Source organism: Diadema setosum, chromosome 12, assembly GCF_964275005.1.
Source record: "Diadema setosum chromosome 12, eeDiaSeto1, whole genome shotgun sequence".
In the NCBI taxonomy this organism is placed as follows: Eukaryota; Metazoa; Echinodermata; class Echinoidea; order Diadematoida; family Diadematidae; genus Diadema; species Diadema setosum.
The window spans coordinates 15,741,199-15,763,630 of record NC_092696.1 but is presented as its reverse complement, the minus strand read 5'-3'; the positions used below and the strand labels follow the sequence as shown (position 1 = coordinate 15,763,630).

General features: G+C 39.3%; 1 protein-coding gene across 1 annotated transcript; it reads left to right on the top strand.

The window, feature by feature from the left end:
• The first annotated feature begins 5,999 nt into the window (after positions 1-5,999).
• LOC140235750 (centriolar satellite-associated tubulin polyglutamylase complex regulator 1-like) lies at positions 6,000-14,280 on the top strand. The gene is made up of 7 exons (XM_072315763.1): positions 6,000-6,133; positions 8,835-8,937; positions 9,756-9,886; positions 10,371-10,541; positions 11,446-11,656; positions 12,699-12,872; positions 14,226-14,280. Exons 1-7 carry the CDS (start codon positions 6,061-6,063, stop codon positions 14,278-14,280), a joined length of 918 nt encoding a protein of 305 aa, XP_072171864.1. The 5' UTR covers positions 6,000-6,060.
• The last annotated feature ends 8,152 nt before the right edge of the window (positions 14,281-22,432 follow it).

Below are 22,432 nucleotides of genomic sequence, written 5' to 3'. Positions count from 1 at the left end.
ATGTTATTTAGTAACTCCGTTACGCATTTGCCTGGCGACATAAAAATGAATAATGATTGTTTGACTCAAGTTGAATCGTCCAAATTTTTAGGTCTTTATATTGACCATGAATTAACATGGAAACATCATATAGATTATTTGTCTAAGATGCTTTCGAGAAATACTGGGATCTTAAATAAGCTAAAACATTTTTTTCCCAAGTATATTTTTAAAAATTTATATTCAACGCTTGTTTTACCCTATCTCAGTTACGGTATACTTGCCTGGGGCAACTGTGCCAAATTACACATTGATAAAATTTTCAAACTACAAAAACGGGCTATTCGTTCAGTTAATCTAGCCGATTTTTATTGTCACACGAATCATTTTTTCTTTGAAAACAGACTCCTTAAGGTTGCTGACTTGTTTTTATATAACTTAGGCACATTTATGTTTCAGTTATCAGCCAACGGCTTGCCTGACGTATTTTCCCACATGTTTCAGAAAAACTATGCCGTCCATGCTTACCCAACAAGACAAAGAGATTCATTTCACCTTCCACGTACTCGTACACTCCTTGCTCAAAAAACAATTGTTTTTACCGGACCTAAATTCTGGAATGATCTTCCCACCGATTTAATCAATTGCTCTAGTATGTTTATATTCAAACAAAAATTGAAATCAAAGTTAATAAATGAATATAATCAGTCTGATTAGAATTTTTCTTTGATTTTATGTTATCTGCAGTATCCTTATTCAATGTATGATGAATCAACCTGCAGTTTATGATTGTTTGCTTCTGGTTTATGCTCACATTATATAATCACTGCATCCGTACCATTGTAGTAACATATTGAACTCGTTATGAATTTGATTCTAGATATGTGTGAGTATATACTTGTGTATCTATATGCTAAATTAACTTTTTACACTGTTGTTATTCCTTAGGTTCTTGTTTTTTCTTCCTTTTCTTTTTCATCTCTTTTATTTTCTTTTTCCTTTGTACCTTGATAATCTAGTTTTTATATAGTTTCGTCATTATTACTTTGTGTCCTATCTCCATTGAATGCATATCAAATTTACACTGGTATATTTTCTTGGAACCTGCGTTTACAAGCTTTGCTTTTGCGGTTCCATCATATTTCACAAGTTATAGAGAATTGTCTTATGTACATTACATACGCTGACACACTTTCTGTCCATGCCCCGATTTATAACATATTTTGTATCTTGCTTGGTTTGTATTCTTTTTAGTGTATTTTGATGAAATGTATATCTCATGTGAAATATGAAAATAAATATGCTGGAACTGTTTACTGTGTCTCGAGTGTAAGACCGGTGCAGTTTCAGTTATTCAATTCAATTATTCAATTCAGATTTAACACCCATGGCGTTAAATCTAACACCGATGTTTTTACAGTGTAGAACCTACTGGCCGACACACTCGGAAAAAAAGCGCTCAACGGCCACATCTTCGGTTTGGGCGACTCAATAAGCACACACACAAAAAGGCCTTTACCAAATTTATAAAATGAATACGAAATACTAAATGTTATGATGCTTGCAAGAGAATAACCATGATAAAAGAAAATAAAGAAAGAACCATAAAGCATAAACGTACGTTATAAATTGACTGCAGAAGATGTTAAATTGGACGCCAAAAAATGAATTCGAATGAACGGGAGCAGCATATACGTGATCACGTGACTATATCATTCCAAACTAAATGAACGAATAGCGAAATGGTGCTTGTCTTATACGGATTTCAGCTGAAAAAGTGGTGTGTGGAATGAGGTTTAAAGCAATTAGAATGCTCCAAAATGAATTTGAATGAAGAGATCATAAAACTGAAGTACCGAACATGTCGTCGAGGCAAGATTTTGCTTTATTGAAAGAAGCAATAAGGAATTGGACTGACAAAAGTGCGAAATTGGTCGGGAAAACCTAGATTATTGTGCAAATATAATGTCATGAACTGTAGAAGTTTTAATTTTTATCAATCGATGGAGGCACAGAAGCTTTAAAAATTCATACTTTTTCGTTGCCGTTTTTCTATACAAACTTCGCTGATGCGTTCTACTTATATTACTGCTTTCACTCAATCTATCACGTTCATATTTGGAGTATAGGTTTCGTTTATATTAATTACTGGAAAATCGCTTGAACTTACAACCTTGGGCTTGGTTCAGCGTGCCGATTAATACGCAAAGCCATTTTACTGCGTTTTCTGATTTTTATTTATTTCTATATTATGATGAATCTTATTATCAGACGTTTCTATTTGTGACCGTGCATCATAAAACAAGCAAAAAGTCGCACCCTTTGATTTTACGTGAGGACTCAAGAAAGGTGAATGGGTCAACCGAGTCAGTTTATAGTTTTCCATGTTTTAAAGAACTATTCTTCTTTTACATTATTCTTGAGTTTGCTATCATAAATTGAATTGGAAAATGGGTTTTCAGCAGTTTTTCTACAACCCTCTTTTGGTAGAGTAGAGTAGTGTGATCAGGTTTTTCTTAGCGGCACCTTTTCATTTCTTGAAAATCCTTTGCATACAATGCCATTTCACTATCAACTCTAATAACTTTTGACAGGATGATTATTGCTATACTGCTTTGAAAGTTAATATTCATTATGGACAGAATGTGTTAATAGAGCATGCTCAATTTCTGCTTATAATCCCTTCATTGTTGTTGCTACAGTGGTTTACATCATGCGTTTCTTTTTCTTTTTTTTTTTTTTTTGCCCCATTCATGGCACAGGTAGCACGGCTTAGTAAAGATTAAGCGCTTGAATAGACCCTTTACTTCATCAGAGCCTCATTTCTCAGTTCAAACTTTTCCAGAGTGTGCGCTTTCTTCCCAAATGAGGTTAGGAGAATCTATATGTATTGAGTTATACATCATTTTAAAGCGTATAGAGTCGGCTCTTTCAGAATCTGCTCTTAACTAGAAATCCATGTCTGGTTTTGTGGTTTTGTGTGTTTTGTTTTGCAGGGTCACATTTTGTTACTGAACTTGAAACTAATCACGCGTAAATATTACTGTTTCACCCGACCTGCTTTCTTGTGTGACAGTCCAGGCTGGAATCCTTGCATGCTGATACAGGAAATGCTCGATAATGACTCGGGGGAAAAATGTTAAATTGATTGTTGAGAGATTTCAGAATAGGAAATGTGGTCCCGGTGGCCGGTGCACCGTTAGAAATAATAATGTACAATGTTGCGATTATACGCAGGAGATCGTGTTGTGTGTGGGACTCTTGTGGATGTTACTCTTGTATTGTTATTATTATTAATATTATTATTATCTTAATTAACATTATTATTATCTTATTTGTAATATTAATAATAACAATAATTATTATTATTATCATCATCATCGTCGTCATCTTCGTAAATTATAAGATTTTTCTTTGAGTGGTTCACAACATACGAGCTTGCTTTTTAGTGGACCTCTGAATTCTTTTTTTTTCCCTCGACTGAAGCATAACTTTGTATTTGCATTTTTTTTTTTTGTCAGAATGCATGCATATCCTTGAGCTGTTTCATTTATCCTTTGCAAAGTCGAATGTATACATTTATGATATAATTCCTTTTTTATTCTGTGCTATGTTTTGTTGGAAAAATAAATGCATTGATGAATTATTGATACCCATTTACTTTATCATACAGGCCTACACGGTACTATATGAAACGTTGGCATAAGCTTAGGATTTTTTTTTTCTTTTTTCAGGTGTTCATTTCGTATATAAGGAACAAAAAAGTGACTGTCTTACCGTTTTGACTTATATAACATATTTTCTCTCCGCGTTGATTACGATTCGCATCCCTTGGAATCCCTATCGTATAATAGGCCAACGCAATTTATTCAAATTCATATAGGTTATACAACACGACAATTGAATGCACGGCATTTCACTGGCTTTGATGTTCCATCCTAGCAAACACATAACGTTTTCAGAACGTTTCCTAAAGGTTTTTTTTTTTTTTTAAGTTCTGTACGTCTTCATATAAAATGAACGTTTTTAAAACGTACATACAACGCCAAAGTTGGGACTTAGCATTTACACCGCAAAGCACAGTTTTTTTTTTTTTGGGGGGGGGGGGTGGGGGGGGGACGTTTTAAAATCGTCAATGGACGTTACAAAGTATGCTACGTCTTCTTCCTTTTAAACGTCCACGTTTTTGTTAGGTCTGCAACGTCGACTTCGTCCTTAATGAACGTTTGAAAAACCGCTACGTGTTCGTCATTGGTTTCTGCACGTGAATATTCATGCCCATTTATGAATATTCAAATAAGATGATTTGAAAACTAATGGAAATAGATAAAAGATGTTGAAATCTGTAGATTTATGCTGGGTTCAAACTTTCTGTGTTAAAAATTGCACCTATGTTATTGTTCAGTTATTCACAATTTCAAATTGTGTTATAAAGTGGTATTTTCATATGTTAATAGGCCTAATTAAGGTATGTGTGATTTAATTTTAGTAACCATGTCTTCATGCATTACAACATTTTCTTTTTTCTTTTTTTTTTGTTGAAATTATAACTATGGTTCACATGTTGTGTATTTAACAATACTCAACATCTACGGATATACGGATACGGATACGGATCCAAATTTAAACAGTTGTTTTTATCCCTAGCTCACATTTTAGAACTATTTTAAAACGGTTTATTTACAAAAATAATGTTGGGTTTTGTTTCATCTGCACATGGTAAATTATGCCTTTTCAGAGGAAATGCTGAAATTTCCTGGTGGTAATCTTGTACGGAACAACTACACTGACTTTTGAATTTTGTGAACCACAACTAGATACAGTAACTGTTGTCTTAATGAATATAAATCAATAATAAAAGATCTAACACTTGCTTAATTTGCACACATGAGTTCCTTGGGGTTCTTTTTTTGTATTACAATAATAATATTCCGTATAAACCCACTGTATTAAACATCGCTGTGTAATAATTTATCTACTGATACCCTGGGAGCGTATCTCAAATATTGCCACACTACGATTTTTACTCGACGAGACTTTCAATTTTTATTGTTTTCCAAGTGAGGGACCAATAGCAAGAATCTCTAGAACGTTGAATATGAGGTGATCAACCTTTGAACGGGTCGGGTGAACAATAAATAGAAAGCCCCGTTCCAATTTGTCTTAGGATCGTTTTGAAAATATCAGTAGAATGCAGTGATAAGAAAAATGGTATCATCAGTTCATTTTATATGATTTAAGCCTTAAACGGTGTGATTTAAATTTCCAATAGGATAATAGATGTAATGTCGTCTACCAACAAGTGAATCTCGTCGACCATGCAATCCGTCTCTAAATATCTCGCAAAATCTCGGGTGCAATCATGTATTATACTCATAGGGCTCACACCTGTAAAGATACAGTTGTACCAAAATAAATGAAGAAAAAAAAATAATAAAAAAATCAGTAATGCAGTTTGGCATAAAATTGAATAGCTGCAGATATAGAGTACGAATTCCTCTACAAACTGCATTTTGGTTTCAAGATGAAGGCTTTTCTACTGGAATTTGAAGGGACTATATTTCATTGGGTGCGTGTATGGAAAATAGATGATTTTTGGAGAGACAAGAACTCGTAGTCTGGCTTTGCGGACCTTTGGACAGAGTTTGAGCGGAAGAACCTGACTTGCAAATTTGATGGATGACAGGGTATAGCTCACTTATCCAGGTTAGTGAAGATGAAACACCTCATTTTCCCCAGCTATTTTACAGATTTCTTTTTTTTTTTTTTGAAATTTGAATTTTAACACACGTCTCTATGGGGAATTTTACCCGTGTGTGCCCTATGTGTACCCTGCTCTGGCTACTGTTTGCATAGTTTACGCTGCAGCTAGCTAGCTGAGAAGGACTTGCGCAAAAAACCTGCGCGTACGATAAATTTTTGATTTTGAGCTCGTCTAGCTGAGATCGATGAAGGACTTACTTGCGCAAAAACCTGCGCGTACGATAAATTTTTGATTTTGAGCTCGTAATTGCGGTCTGACTGAAGTAGATTAGCTAGACGAGAATTCAGTAGAAAATAGAAGCTTCAATAATTTCAAGAATGAGCAATCACGGCAGGCAACTTAGACACAGTATGCTTGAGAGATTTTCTCTTTCACCTGAAGAGTATCTGGGTGAGTGTTCATGCATTTGAGAGTGTGATATTTCTCTTTTTGAAATGTTGCGGCGGTCCGCAACGCGACGATGTGTACGGGTTGCTAGAGACGCCGGACGGAGAAGTTTCCCGAGCCGACCCTGCCTGGCCCCGCGGCCCGCGCCATTCTGTAGCATAAACAAGCAAACTGCAAAACATGAGTAGGGCCTAACACATGTGTTAGACGTCTACAGTAGGCCTAAATGTGTTCCATGATGTACGCGCTTGTGTTCTACACTACGATTGTCTGTAAATCCAACCCATTTAGTAACGTTAGAGCACCGAACCAGCACAGCAGGCGCATAGCAAGCCACTGCCACATAACTTTCACAGACAGTGTCTTAAAATCTTACGTGTGGGCTGACCATATAATGACAATGTCCCAACAGACGAGACGGATACCATCCACCCACTTGCTAGTAAATCTCCCACAGGGCTGAAAATGCTTCATTCCGTGATCTTTTCATGGTCACCTTCCTTCCCCACCACCCCTAAACTTCCCAGTGGACTAACTTAGAACTAACTGTTGGACTCCTTCTTCTTCTTCCGATAAACAAAGTGCTGCCCTCAAATGGTCGAGGATGAACGCACTGCGAGAACATGCGCATACGCTGCACCGGGGCAACAGAAATTTGAAATCAGGTGAAAAATATTTACAGGTGCGAGTAAAAATCTGTGGATGAAGAGTTACATCCTACAGAGTTCCCTCAGCGCAGTTTTGAAGGCGATGAGGGATGGGTATGTGGCAGGATCAACAGGCAGGCTGTTCCAGTCCCGGATGGTGCATGGGAAGAATGAGTTGGCATACGCTGTAGTACTGGTGTGGTGTGGGGGATAGTGAATCGCGAACAGTGTCCTCTGGTAGATGTTGAGAGCTGGGTCAGGTAAGTCTGCCAATGGATGTCAACCAAGTGATATCTGATCTTATACATCATCAGCAGACGATTTTGGGAGCAACGTTCCTGCAGTGGAGGCCACTTGAGATGATCCAGCATGGCTGTGACGCTGCTAGTACTAATTAACAACGAACGTGTTAGCTAGAATTCATGTGATTCCTTGGACTAGGATCTAGATTATACTCGGGACTATTCCGCAATTCCGTTTTGGGCTGTGCTATCTAACAATGAACATTTTGATAGTAGGCCCCTATTAGTAATCAATCAACCAACTTCATATTCAAATAATATCAGTGCAGCCAACAGACAAAGCAAATTTTGCTGGATGAAATAGAATCTAATTTTTTAGTAATCTTCCAACATAGGGTGTTTTAATGTTACAACATTCCAACATCGGAACACAGTAGGCCTACTGTCAGTACACAGTAGGACATCTCATCTTAAAAACATTTAGATTCTAACATTTAGACGTAACTGGTTAGGCCTTTATACTGCAGGGTAGAATAGGATTATTAGAATATTACCATTTGTTGGGTTGTGCTGAAAGTTTGCAGTTTCATCGTTTCATGATTATCACTTAAATTCTAACTCGTTAGATTTACATATTGTATGTGTAGGGTCTAGGGCAAATTAAAAAAAAGATATCTTATTCTTAATGGTTATGCATCCTCCATGCACTTCCTTTTTTTTTTCTCCTTGAGGCCGCTTGGGTGATTTTTTTTTTTTTCTTCTAACACTAAGATAATTGGAAAATCTGAAAACACCCCCTCCCCAACTAGCCAAATACCACATTTGACCAACAATGTTATTTTTTTTTTTTTCATTTATGTATTTAGGTCTGTTTTTTTTTTTTTTTTTTTTTTCAGAGGAAAAGATCACATAAACGTGTCACATTAGGAAGATCGCATTTCTGTTGACTTATTGTATCACTATTAGAATCCATCTTAGCCTCATCGACATTTTCGTCAGTAGGGCCCCCCTTTTTTTTGTTGAGCTGTTGACCATTTTGAAAAAAGGGTTTGGGGTTGGCTGTTTGTTTTAAAAAACATATAAGCAGTCATTTTTAAAAAGAAAAAAAAAAAGGCCACCTTCCTTTTAATCGGCAGATTTTTTTTTTTTTTTTGCTTTGTTTTTTGTCTAACGTTAGTGTGACAAATGCTGACTGTTGAGCGTTGCACATGGATTTTAGGTCATTTCTTTAAATTTCTATTTTACAAATTTCTTTTTTTTTTCTTGAACTTTGGGAAACCTCAACAAAAATATATGACAGGAGTTGTACGACAATAAGTGGGAATTAAAGACAGACAGACAGACGAAAAAGTGCAAGGAGAACTTTCTTTACAGCATTCAGAAGTAGAAAAGTTCCATATGATTATAACTGAACATTGTAATGTAAAAGCTGGTATTTTCACAAATTTTCACAAATCATAGTTTGGCCACAAATTTAACAACACGCAAAAATACGGCAAATGGACAGGCGTTATCCTTTCAGAGAGCCTCAAAGTCGAATTCCCATAAACAACATCTCGCATTAATGTCTGTGACCTCATTCAGGAAAATATCGTTCGGCCTACATGGAAATAACAGCTTTTATTGTAATTGGTAACGGATAATAAGATTGTTGAATTAAAATGTGAAGGAGGGAGAAAAGAGGAGAAGAATCAGGACAAAGGAGTGGGAGAAGAAGAAGGAGGGAATTAGAATAAAGAGATAATAAGAAGCTCAGCCCTCTACAGATATTGATAATATCTATCTTAAACCTTTTTTTGTACCTCCATTCACCAGACCGCCACCACGTGTTGACCTATTTGGAAGATGCCGTGACCCAGCTACTGGAATTTAAGGAAGACCAGCCCAAAGTCGATCCAGCAATATTCTTGCAAGAATAGTGAGTTCACTCCTCACTTTTAAGATGCTATCTAAAGAAGGCCATTTTCTGAAAATTAATAAGAAAATTGGCTGGCTGTGTTTCTCAAACAGTGGAAGGGTGAGGTTGAATGTGCTAATCTTGTAACGATATTGTTATTAAATGCGCTTACTGAGAAACATACAAATTCTGTATTGATGTAATGTTGGTTGTCTTTGTGCCATTCTCTATGCAAACATACACCTTTTTTTTGTCTATTGCTTAAAGGGATCATATAGTTTTGGTTGAGACCTAATTTCAGGTTTCTAACATTTTTTGGTGAGATAATGATAAACATCTCATGAAATATGAAAGAGCATGTAATTCCATGAGGAATTCAACCTTTATTTGATGAAAATTGGTTTTGAAATGGCTGAGATATCCAAAACAGAGCGATTCTAATAAAGTGTAAGACCCTTATTTTATTACGATTGCTTTGATTTACTTTGGTTTTGGATGTTTCAGTCATTCCAAACCCGATTTTCATCAAATAAACTTTGAATTCCTCTTAAAATGGTATGCTCTGTACTATTTCATAAGTGTTTTCTTGGTATCTCACAAAAACTTAAATTTAAAGCCCAATTCTCATCTCCACCAATATTGTACCATACGGTACCTTTAAACATCCTCATGTTCATAAGATTTGTGTACTCACTACATCAGAGTTTAAAAGTCACATTGAATTTAATTCTATGTGGTGCTACAGAAAAATAAATCCTCTTTGGTAATTCATACATGGACTTATGGTTTTATAAAGACTCCTGACTTTTGAATATCTTTTTTTGTACACCACTTACCAGCTTTACCAGTATTCTAAATGGCAGCCATGTCTTGTACCGAGAGTATGATTACATCAGGTCGACGCCACACAACCGCGCCTCGTTTGTCCGGCTCTTTTGGCGTTGCTTCAGCTACATAGGCAAACAAGGAGGTTGGTATTCCTTTGTGTGTGCGTTTGTTGGTGTCATCATTCTGATTAATGATTGAGAGATTTATTTGATTTTAGCAGGAAGTATTGAGGTATGTGGGAATTTGCGAAACACAAACACAGTAATGGTATTGGTTAAAAAGAAATGTAACTTGAGTAATGTTGGATAATTGTGAAGATAGGCCCTTGGGGAGCTTTGTGCTAACACTGAAGAAGGTACATGTACACACTGTACCCTAGGTAAGTATGATTTTCAATAAATCTCAACTTGTTCCATACTGAATTCTGAAATCCCCATAGACTTAATACACATGTCACAAGGTTCCTGTAGGAAATGTGTTAATTGCTGCCAAAAACTGTCCCTGTAGCCAGTGTCAATATTCATGAAATATTTACATTCATGCCCTCATCCTTTCTCAGGGATTGACTTGTGATGCATTATAAATGCTGGGGTCATTTTTGCCTGTCCCATTGTCCACTCAAACAGACCTGCTAACGGTCAGGGAGTACCACTCTCTCCTCAACCTGCTCTGTCCGGACTTTCCTCTGGAGCCGGTCCACCGGACGGCCCGTATCATCTTCTTGGAGGACGCCATGGACTCGCTGACCTCCTTTGCCGACTTCCTCTTTGCGTTCCAGCTGCAGTTCTATTACGAGGGTAAGATCTCACTGAAACCAAAAGGCCAGATGTTGAATCAGTTGGAATATCTATTGAAGAGGTTTGCATGGGTATATATTTAACAAAGTAAGATGCGATTTGGTATTCAATTGTATGACAATACAGTTCACAAACTTGTGCTCCCTTAAATTTCTTACATTTTCTCTTTACTTTTGCATTATTCTGTTTTGAAATAGCAAAATGATCACTCTAATTGTAGTCTTACAGCGAATACAATGTTGTATGTTTTATGTTCGATAAGATTGTTCTGCTAGACATGTCTCGTTTCTAGTACCAGTCTTCCCTTTCTGCACTACCAGAGCTCTTTTTTTTTTTTTTTTTCAATTTTGTTGCATTGATTGTCAATTTAAGTATCATTATGGGGTATGTGCTAGAATAGACCTCAATATCACATTGTGCAGTAATTTTTGCAATGGGAAGTGAATTTAAGTTTCGTGAGCTGGCAAACTTCAATACTGCAGGCATTCACAAAGTTGTGCATTACAACACTTAATAGCCCTGTCTTGTCATGACGGCTTCAAATCGAATAATATTTTGTTGTCATTATGTGAAACAGCTCCCCCCCCCCCCCCCCCAAGTAAAATTGTAGATTAGTTCATTTGGCAGCAACCACACCTTGCGGAGTTCTACTGTACCTGTTTTCACTAACAGACTCGTGTTAAAATATCATACTTGTAGACAAACACACTATTATTTGAATGGCATAAGAATGTGCAAATATCCAAATCTGATATTGACATGCAACATTGCATACTCAACCCTTTCTGTGCCAGGGTCTTTGGAGAGTGTGTACGAAGCTATGGAATTTTCTATGTCGGTTGACAGTCAAAGCACACAAGGGGTTAAACTTTAATGCCTCATTGCCCACTGCTTGTCCTACCAGAGTTTTTGCAGCGGTGCCTTGACATCTATGAGCGGCAGATCTCAGCGGCCCAGAGTCCACGTGAGGCGGTTTACATCCCGAGTGAGACGTCACCGCGGCAACAGCAAAAGAAGCCCCCGCAGGCGGCGGCTGACCACCCTCCCCCAGACAGTGTGGACACAAGACACTTCCTGGATGCTATCGCCAAGGAATGCCAGAGGGCCAAGTATAGGTGAGGGGTCAAAGTTCAAGGAGCAGTGGATACAGACGAGGTTCTGTGATGTCAAATGACTGGTGGCCTGAGGGGCAAAAACAAATTGTGTGTGTAGGCCTATTAAGCACATACCTGTCAGCGGATGGTACACATACCACATACTAGCCTGCCTGACTGGCCTGATAAAAGCTCACGCGTTCAAGGGACGTGAGATGTAACGCTTACCCGCTTGCCCACGTGTATGGGTGCCCCTATACGCAGTCTTTGCTTATCAGCATGGCTTGAAGACGTCATTGGAATCTCGCCTATACCAAGAATTAAAATATGTGGGAATGCCATTTGTGTTGTCTGACACATTATGTAGTCTGTGCATGTGCTTCTCTCCCATTTGGGCAGATTCTTCAAAAATAAGAGAGTAATTCAACAGCTAGACAATGAACTTTTTTTGAATTATCCCCAGTTTAACCTGTTGAGGACGGACTAATTTTGCTACAACATGCATTTCCCATAGGCACTTGCCCGAGTATTTGGGACACATCCTCAAGGGGTTAAGATATAATGCTAGAATGTAAGTGGTTGGCACTTGAAACCTTCTTCCCTTGTGAAAAGATTATTCAGTACAGTGGCACCTCTTTATAAAGAGGGGGGATATAACAAACCCTCTTGACAAGGTGATTTTTCAGGTCCCACCTCCTTACATTTCTCTTTTTTTGTACTGTGATATAGTGAGAGTCGTGATGCAACATGGTAAATGTCATGGTTTGTAGATCTTTGTTATATCAAGGTTCCTCTGTACTGCACACAGTGGACTCCCATTATAATGAAGTCCTCGGGACCGGCAGTTTTCTTTCGTTATATCGAAACTTAATTGTAACCTAACAATTAAACAATATAAAGTGGATAACGTTACAGCCCAATTTTCTGCTTCATTATAAGTTCGTTGTAACGGGAGTGCACTGTATTGCATTCAATGTGTGTGATATGTGGTGCACTAGGATTCATTTGGTAAGTAGGTTCAGGAGTGGTTAGTGATACAGCCATGACTCCTTCTTCCTCTCAGCTACCCTGCTGTCTCTGATCTTGGCGTGCCTCTGGATGGGTGCGCAAGGACCTCCTTCTATGGCTTCCTCGTGGCTCTGTCGAAAAGTGAGGCCATCAACGGGGGCATTGGGATGCTTCCCTCCAAGTCTAGTCTCTACGACGACGAAGCCAGCTCCTCACCAGCTGGAGAGAGGTAAAGCCAATTTAATTATGACACAACTGATGATGACAATAATTACGTGTAGGACGATTATGATGATGATGGTATAAACTAGAGAAGCACTCTGAGAGCTCAGACCTCCGCCAAGTAGCTCATTTCCACCACTGATCTTGTTCTTCCAGAGAGATCAGTGATGTCCACTCATATGTACATATTGTATGTATGCATGCTGAAAATCGCCCGATTTCCTAATATAGAAGCCTTTTGTTATGTTGTCAAGTTCCAGCTACGCGGCGCGCTTTGCCCTAGCAGAAACTAGAGCATGCACTTCAGTGCACATATGCAAACCTCAAAAAATGTGCATGTCAACTCCCAAGTTCATTGAACCTACCTTCCAAAATGTGGAAAATCCTTTAAAATCCCTAAAAATACTTGCACCACTACCAAAATTTAATCATTTGCTTATGGAATGCTGATTTTTTGGTGTAAATATTCCTAGTGACATTCCAAACATTTGTGCTTAAAAAAAAAAAAAATCAGTATCAAAATTAGTTTCTTATGTTTTTTATTGTTTTATCAAATTTTTTAATGTATTTCTTTGTTTTTTTGAACTTTTGTTTTTGTTGTTTTTTTCAGCAGAATTTGTCATTCACACTTTTTGAAGCATAATCATACTAAAATAAATTGTTTTCAGCCATTAAAATTAAAAATATGAATCTTTATATGAATTAATTGTAAAAATACAATTTGTATTGACTTTGTACACAAAATCACGTTTTTGAGCAATTTTGGGGTTGACAAAAGTTTTTTGAAAGGGCGTGGCTTCGGAATGGTATGCCCGGGCGCAACAAATCTGGTCTTAAAAGTTGCGCGAGACTTGAACGTAAAAAGTCAGCGAGCGGCGCGGTCAAAAAATTTTGCGCGCTGGAATGGGCGTGGAATTTGTCGAGGGGGGGGGGCATTATGCCCCCCCCCCCCCCCCCCCCCCCCCCCCCCCCCGGTAAGTTAGGGTTAAGTTCAGGTGTATGTATTTCACAATCACTCATCAGTCAACATAAATGTAGAACTGCAACCCATCAGAAGTTCTATGAGGGTGTCATGAATATGCATTTATACAAAGGAGGTGTGGCCTGTTGGGCCGATGTGAAAAAAAAGTTGATGGCTCTTTTCGAGCGAGGCTGGGACCATGCCGTCCGCGGAAGCAAGAAGGAGGAATAAAGTTGTCATAACTTTAAGTTTTCGTGTGATGGTGATTTGATTCCGTGTCACAAATTTCTTTCATTCCGTAATAGAGGGCTTGAGGGTTTTCACCATAAATGAGCAATAATTGACTTCATAATTCACAATTGTCATTTAATTCTTTCTCCTCCATTACTAATCATCAAGGAGAGGGAAGCGGGTCCCCTCTCTGAAGCCTTCGGTATCATCAGCAGCAAGTTGAGCTTGGACGACAGATGAGGAAACTGAACATGCTGTTTGAGATGGGAGAACTCCTTTAGACGAATATTGAGCAACCTCATGAAGTGCCACCGCTTTGAGCCTTTCTGCGTGTTCACACTGGGCCTGCTCCGGGAGACTGTACGAACTGCACATTTTCTGTCTACTGAGACATTTCTTCGTCAGCGAAACAGGGTAAAAAGTAAGGGAGGTAAACATGCTAATTGAAATGGAGGTATCCCAAAGATAAAGGACTATCTGTAGGAAGTGCTGATGCTTTGAGATTTCAACAGCAATTGTGTTCACACCAGGCACTTTCAAGGTATCTATGCATCCAAAGTATGGCATTCTTCAAGCAGCAGAAGAGGACGACAAATGAGGAAGCTAAACATGCTGATATATGTGGCGAAGCATCCTATGGTAACGAGTAGTTGATAAGTGCCATTGCCCCAAGACCTTCTACAACACGTGTGGTTGTGTGTGGACTCGAGTGGCTCGCATGTCAGCGCAATGGACGCTGAACTTTATAGTGTTGCTCATCAGTCAAATCAGCTGATGATGAGATTACAACATATGTAAGTTAAAAGTATGAAGTGTGAAGGTGAGGTTAAGGAATTCTTAGTGATTGAAGGTGATGCCAGGTAATTACTCCTTTAAGCCTTTGGGGCAGCATGTCATGTACACATGCTTTGCTTCAATATGCAAGTGTGCATATAATTGTGTGCACATGCCATACTCTGTTGAAACAGGAATGTAATATAAAAACAAAGGGCAGACAAAGGTCAAGGAGCCCTTTGTAATGACAGACAGCTTTAGGAGATCTCGCTTACTTGAACTTTTCTGCACCAGTCATACTCATACATGTAAGTAATGGCTGCTTTTCAAAGCATGAAGGGAAAAGGTGTACAACCTCCAGATACGGACTACGTACATACAGCATAACCAACATCTTTAGCATTGCCATCATGGTGAACACCAGCAACATATACATTTGGCTGAATTGCTTTTTTTTTCTCTTGTATTTTATCTTAGTAAACATCTATGTGAAAGGCCACAAAATGAGAGATGTTACCTTGTTTGAAATGGTTGAATAATTGTTTAAATGTTGATATCTAAAAGATGAATGTTCATAAATGCTGTAAGGTTAAAAGCAGTTAGATTGATTGTATGATTGATGGCTTTACTTTTGTACTAAATTTCTTGCCACTGTTAATCAACTCACAGCCCAGAACCATAGTAAGAAAAAGGCTATAGTATGTAAGCAAGAAATTTGCTGTAAATTAGATTGCATGTAATACAATGGAAATCGCAAGAGTGAAAAATGACAAAGTTTCCAAATGAGAGCCTGAATTGTACATTTTCATCTCCTTTTTGAAAACCCCATAATAGATTTTCACCAAACTTGGCATGTAGCATCCCTAGGGGTATAGGATCTCAATTTGTTTGATTGGGCACCAGGCTCCTCCTGGGCGCCCCAGGGGGCCCAAACCCCCCAAAGTAAGGAATCTTTAAAAATCTTCTGATGAGTAAGTACATTGATGACTGTAGTGTCTAGTTTGTTCATGGCGGATGCGGAGATGCCCCCCCCCCCCCATTCCCCACCATTATATATAGTATCAAAATCTGGTATTTTTACTGTCACCAGTGCTGATCAATTATGAAGAACAATAACTAGACCATAAACGTAGTTCAAACTATAAATATAATCACTGACAACCATAACGTATCTACGCATTTCTCAAGATGAAAATAAATATCAATTGAACCCTGCATCTTTGTAATCTCATAAAATGGATAATTGCATTGTGTCCATGCCAACCACACAAGTGGAGGCATTGGCATGGTCACAACGTACCTTTGATGTAATTGTGTAAATGGGCAATTCCGCGGTTAGTAACGTTACATTTGAACAAATTTAGATATTTGTTTTAACCACTAAATTACCATTTATTCATTTCAAGTCAAAATTATGTCAAAAACATGTTCATCCTTCCCAGGTTTATGATACAGAAAAGAATGAACACAATCCAAGAAATATTAGAATTGCTATAGCAACTTAAAGGGCTGGTTAGTAACGTTACGAAAAAAGGACATGACAAAAAAATCAATGTCTTGTAACAAAAAGTGTGCAAAAATTCAAGTTACTTCAAACAAAGTGTTGCATTAATTTCAATTATTGCATCATGACAAATGTTCATGCAAATTTTTTTAGCAGTTCGACCGATAATTTTTTAGCTAGACCCCCAAAAGCATGGTTAGTAACGTTACAGTTAGTAACGTTACATTTGTCCGGAGTAATTCCGCAGGTCATTTCACCCTTTTGTAATTGACAAAATGTCACATGACTTCTAGAGTATTTAAATGTATTCATCTTTTACCTTTTAGCAAAACTTTGAGGAAAAAATTTCAAAGGAACCCAATGTAATTTGCATTTAAGTGAATTTCAGCGTCCCCAGTCCCACATGTACATTTTAAATGGTGGTTTTAGATCTCACAAAATCAATGAATACGAAAAATAAAATCTACTGAATTTGAAAGACCCTAATGATTGGTGAACATCCATGGCATTAGTTGATACCTAGATTAAATGGTAAGATAAAGAGGCACATTTCTTTTATCCATGTCATGTCCACCTAACTGCGGAATTGCCCATATGCATTTTCAACATGCTACACTAAAACCATCTGAAGTAATAGCGAAATATAATTGAAGACTACAAAAACAGTGAATCTGATTGTGACTTACATGGTTTTTACCGTTTAGTCATGTTTAAAAATGATGATGAATCAAAGTAGGCATACTAGTGTTACAAAACCCTTGTACGACTGAAGATAATGAATACTTTGACGTTGAAGTCACGCCTTAGTTTATTACTTTTACGATGAAAGATATATCTCATAGTTGCTTACAAGTCATTACCAAAAGCTTACTATATTTAGAAGAAGATTAACATTTTGATCATGAATCCTCCAGCCCTATTTAAAAGGATGTGTGTGAATCATGTCACATCATATGTCAAATAATTATTCCTAAATTGCATAGAAAATAATATTACACAATGGAATTGAATAGTCAGCGCTTCACAAGTTTGTTCTACTGGGCATCCTTGTTCTTCAATGCGTTCTCTACTGAACTATAGTATAGGGGTCCTTTTAGATTACAAAGTCCTGCGATAACTTGAACGATTATACTGGATACATCATTCAGTGTCATTGAAATTTGGTGCCTTGGGATGCGATTCTTATCAGGTACTTGTATGGTACGTACAGTGTAGGTGTTGTGACTCTTGTACTGAGAGTATGTCTTGTACTGCTCTTACATGTTCCTTGGGCGGTGTATGAAAAACGCTATGCAGTCCATGATGATACAAACATTGGAGAAACACTTGTGGAAGTCAGCTGGCATGTTTAATTTAGACAGTAATTTGGGATGGCCAGTGGACGAGGGCTGGGTACGAAACTAAACACACCAAAAAGTGTATCTGCCGCCATAAACCTTGCTGCTGACCGAGGCAAAGTTCAAGAATATTTAATGTTCTTCTATAGACTGTACGTATGCAACGCAACAGCTATTCCTGTATCAATATGATAGTTATAATGTTTTTGTGTGATTTAAAATACACAAAATCCACTCTGTAGAGTGCCCAAGGTGTACGTAGGCCATGGGATAAACCTGAGATACAAACAGATATCTGTATTATCAGGGAATACACTACAAGATGCCAAGCACTTCACTTACAGTCTGTAGTTCTTTTCTCCATTTTAGCGTCGACTAAAAATCAGCTTAACGTCAATCTTTGTATTTAATGCCTTCTATTCCAAGCCATTAAACAGACTTGTGATTTGTTTAATGAGTTACAAAAAATCCTATCCAGGAACTTTCATGGATGTGATGAGTTTCTGGATCTCAAGCTGGTTAAAAGTTTTCTTCCTCTTTCTCACTCCTTCTCTATTGAGATCTCTCTCCTGTCCTTCAAGCCCTGGTCACAACTCGCCGTGCGTGCTTTTAGTCCGTACGTTTTTGGCAGGGGCCACGGCATTCACGTTTTCTCTGAAAACGTGGGGAGGGAGTGACTAGAGCAGGGAGGAAGTACGTCAACGCACGACACTCGCACGGTTGCGCAAGGTGTAAGTACGTGGCCCGCACGCCACGCCTGGTCTTGAGGGGTTACGTGCATCGTACGGTGTGCACGTGGTAAGTGAGTTGTACGTGCTTACAACGTACAATCTCCGTGCGAATGCCACGTTATCTTGCGGAGACTATAATTACACGTGCTGCTCACGTACGGTATCCCTACTCTCTCGCATGTTGTAAGTGCGTGCAAGTGCGATTTTTTTTTTTTTTTTAACCGTCAGATGTTGGGGGTAGACCTATAAGACCACTTTTCGAGATTCTTCTGATGTATAATCATACGTCTTCTCCATACGTGTACATGGCAGTTTAACTTTCTGTGTATCATATCTATTTCAGGGTCATAGGTTTATATGTGAAATGTGTGAATGTATGACTCACTAACAGAGAAAGGGTTAATACATCTGGGCCCTATATATTTCATAAAAAAGTTGATATGATAGCAACTCTTGCTGGAATTGCAATTGTCATAGTAAAGACAAGAATCCAACTTCCTGATTGGCTGTTGCCATTGGAAGTTGTCATTCCAGCAAGAGTTGCCATCCTAACTTATTTTATGAAATGGGGCCCAGGTACACGTATAAAAAATATATCGTGTATACAATGACATTGTAAAACATTATTTTGGTAACACATTGGCACTGGAGATGAGCTGAGAATATACGTTTGTTATTTCAGATGCATATGATTTGGTGTTAAAAAGTCTGCCATCTTTACACGCAGTTTCAGAGGTGTCCAGTAGTTCATTTCAGCCATCCAGGCATATCTTGAGCTAGATTAACAGCATATTGCTGGAACGATGAATGTAGGCGTATGGTTTTCCAGTTTTCTTATCACGTGCTCAACACGCAAGTGATAAGTGCGCCGTCCGTCGAGCAAGTGACGGCAGGAAGACGCACGGAGTCAGTGCGTTGTACACACGTTTACTGTAGAGGGCACGTACGTTGCCCGTACTTGGGGTGAATCCGTAGCCCGAACGCAGCGAAAGTTCCTCATGACATAAAAGTGCTACGGCGTGTCTGCGTGCTTCAAAATCCATACTGAGGCGGTACTTACTACGCACGGATCCCCAAGTTTTGTCCATGTTTTTGTAAGTAGACAGCACGCACTTGCAAGTACGGCGAGTTGTGACCACGGCTTAAAGGATCGACAGTGGTTATGCTGTCTTTATGCTCTGCTCGATATTCTTCGCACTGCCATCCCTATCATCTGGTTTATGTTGAATTTGAATTGAATAATCTGCTGTGGCACATTTCCTGCCATACTTAGCCTTTGTCCCTTCTGTTCTTCAACCAAGTCATCATGTCATCGTCTCATCAGGGGTGACATCAATTTCATCCGTCTTTCCCGTGAACTCATGGATTCTTTCTCTGCGAGACCTATTTATACAAAACTCGCATCCCCTTTGCCAGAAGAAAGGTCTCATCGGGCAGGTGATAGTATTCACACTGAATGTTTATTGTATTCCCAAGGTGGTTCGCTAATTGCTCGAGCTCATTTTCTTTACTGTCTAGTAATTGGTGGAGGTGGTCTCCTTAGCGTAGTGCACGGGTTGTACTGCGGATGTGAGAGATTAGCCCGACTGGCCAGATCTCGCACTGCTTCATAAGCCTTCTTAGGTGTGGTGGCCTCACCAGACACTTTTGAATAGAAGAGTTGCCTGCTTTTGTTTGTATGTGGCCAGCAAATCCATCCTCTCCTTCAGGTGTTGGGGAAGGAGAATTATGATAATGATAATATGATAATCATAATATTTCTAATGTGCACTTTTTGACAATTTGTCACTCAAAGTGCTGTAGACATTGATTCATAATTACTCAACAACATGAGATTAAAACATAATTTGCATGAATATTGTGAATTAAGCTAACTAACAGAACCACATATAAAAATGTAAATTAGGATGTCTTGTACTTCCTAACAAACAAGTGGTACTTCAAACTTGACTGAAAAGTCTTGCAGTTATGTGCAGTTGTATCTTCCAAATACTACCAGGTAACCTGTTTCACACTGTTGGTGCTACATAGCTAAAAACATGGTCTTCATAATGGGGGGTTCGGCTGCGAGGTATTACCAGCACAGTAGATGACGATGATTGTAATGGGTACAATAGTTGTTCTGCCTCCTCACAAGAAGATCCCTGATATAAAGTAGGTGCTGCATTATGGAGAGCTTTATGGACTAATGTCAGGATCTTGTACTCAATCCTTCTTAACACAGGGAGCCAGCGGAGTTTCTTTAGAGTAGGGATGATATGATCTTAGTTCCCTACACCTTTCAGAACAGGATATAGTGACTGCCCGTCCTCTCTTACTTCTTACTGTCAGTATTGTTAGCCTGTTAACAGCAAGTCTCTCTGAGGTTGAAAGCGATTTCAGAATCTCATCTTGGATGGGACTTTTTTTTTTTTTTTGGAATGCTTGCTTCCTGTAATCCTCATGTTTTTACTTCCTTTGGCCTAAGTCCAATAAACAGTAGAACCTGTGCAAGAGTGACTGAGGAAGTTTATACTGGACATTAATCTGGTTGAAGTACACAGATATCTGTCATCAAACAGGTTTTCTGTCTCTTTCTGATCGAGGAATGTGTGGAACTCTGCATAGTCCTGTATGAGTGTCTTCCATTCCTTGCCATGAAGTAGACCATTTCCTTGTTTGATGAGTAACAGAAACAGCTCCTTTCCAGGAACTTTCTTGGATGCGAGGAGTTTTTGGATCTGGGGCTGGTGAAACAAATTATGTTCATCCTCTTCCTCACTCCATCTTGTGTAAGATCTGATCTCTATTTGTTTTTTGTTTTTTTATTCGCCCTTTTGGGCTCTCCCCTAACAATACGAACATATACGATCACATCACTTGGTGATCATTCACAAAACAAATACAGTAGCTCACTTGGCTGGGACATACTACTTAGGGGGGGCCTCGGGCAAGGCTGGCCCAGAAACTGGAGATATACATATATACACTACTATCCCGGGAGCCACACAACAAAAATAAGAGGTCATGGATAGGGGGGAAGGACAGGGAAAGATAGAGAGAGAAGAAATGGAAGGCACCCCCCAGATAGGAGTCTCGGATTCGTAATCCAGCATCTCTCGTATCGGCGTCGTTTAGATATCGAACTGCTTCTGTTGTTGAACGCCAGACCTTGGTGTTCCGGTCGGCCACGAGGGCTGTGATGCCTCATAACTCATAAGTGCTGTTGGCATGGACAGCACCAGTTGGTACTTGTCAGAGGTGGTAGATCCGGCGTGCATGGCCGCTAATGCCGTGGTCATCTCCGTCTAATGCCCCATATTTGGTGGCAAGGCTCGGAGTGACAACCAGTCCACGCTGTCCGTGATTAATGATTCCTTCCGCTGTTTGGCGCTGTACTTCTCCAGCACCGTCGCAGGCAGGACTGAACAGAGAACAGCAGAGATCTTGGTTCATGCCATTTCCACGCAGCTTGGTACTGTTCGTGGCTTGATTGTATTTGTGGGTATGGCAGGAGTGTTGTATTTGAGACCCTTCCATATGTAGGGGGGGGGGGGTGCCAAAAAGAGTATGGGCTAATTGAGCTGAACCAAAAGTGTGGGTGTGAAAGTGCTCCCGGGATTGAACCCAACAGCAGAGTGGCAGCGGAGGGGAAGGGGGGTCGGCAAGAATCCATCTCAGTCAGTCGCGCCCTGACTGTGCTTTAAACATGTGATAGATTCTCGCCGAACCCTCGAGGGATCTAACGACTAATAGCTTCGTATCCGCCCGCGACAGCCCGGCGCTCCACAGCGTGCGCACGGAGGCTTCAGTAAGAAGCCCCCGCCAGTTGATGGTGAGCGTGGAGAACTCTGGCTGATGTTCAAAGTGTTTCACAACGTAATCACTGATGCCTGAGTTCTCCCGGTAGTAGGAGACCTTCCGCGTGTGTGCCGCAGCAAGCGACGACACGTTGGCATCTCCCACCACCTGAACGTCCACCACCATTGCCCGATCGCCGCGTCCCATGATGATGTCGGGTCTACGTATCCCAGCTGGGGTGGGAGATCT

Excerpts from the sequence above, each read along its gene's own strand:
- LOC140235750 (XM_072315763.1), top strand. The coding sequence starts at position 6,061 with ATGAGCAATCACGGCAGGCAACTTAGACACAGTATGCTTGAGAGATTT. Across the intron at positions 9,887-10,370 it reads CTACATAGGCAAACAAGGAG|ACCTGCTAACGGTCAGGGAG; the intron begins GTTGGTATTCCT and ends CCACTCAAACAG. Across the intron at positions 12,873-14,225 it reads TCCTCACCAGCTGGAGAGAG|GAGAGGGAAGCGGGTCCCCT; the intron begins GTAAAGCCAATT and ends CTAATCATCAAG.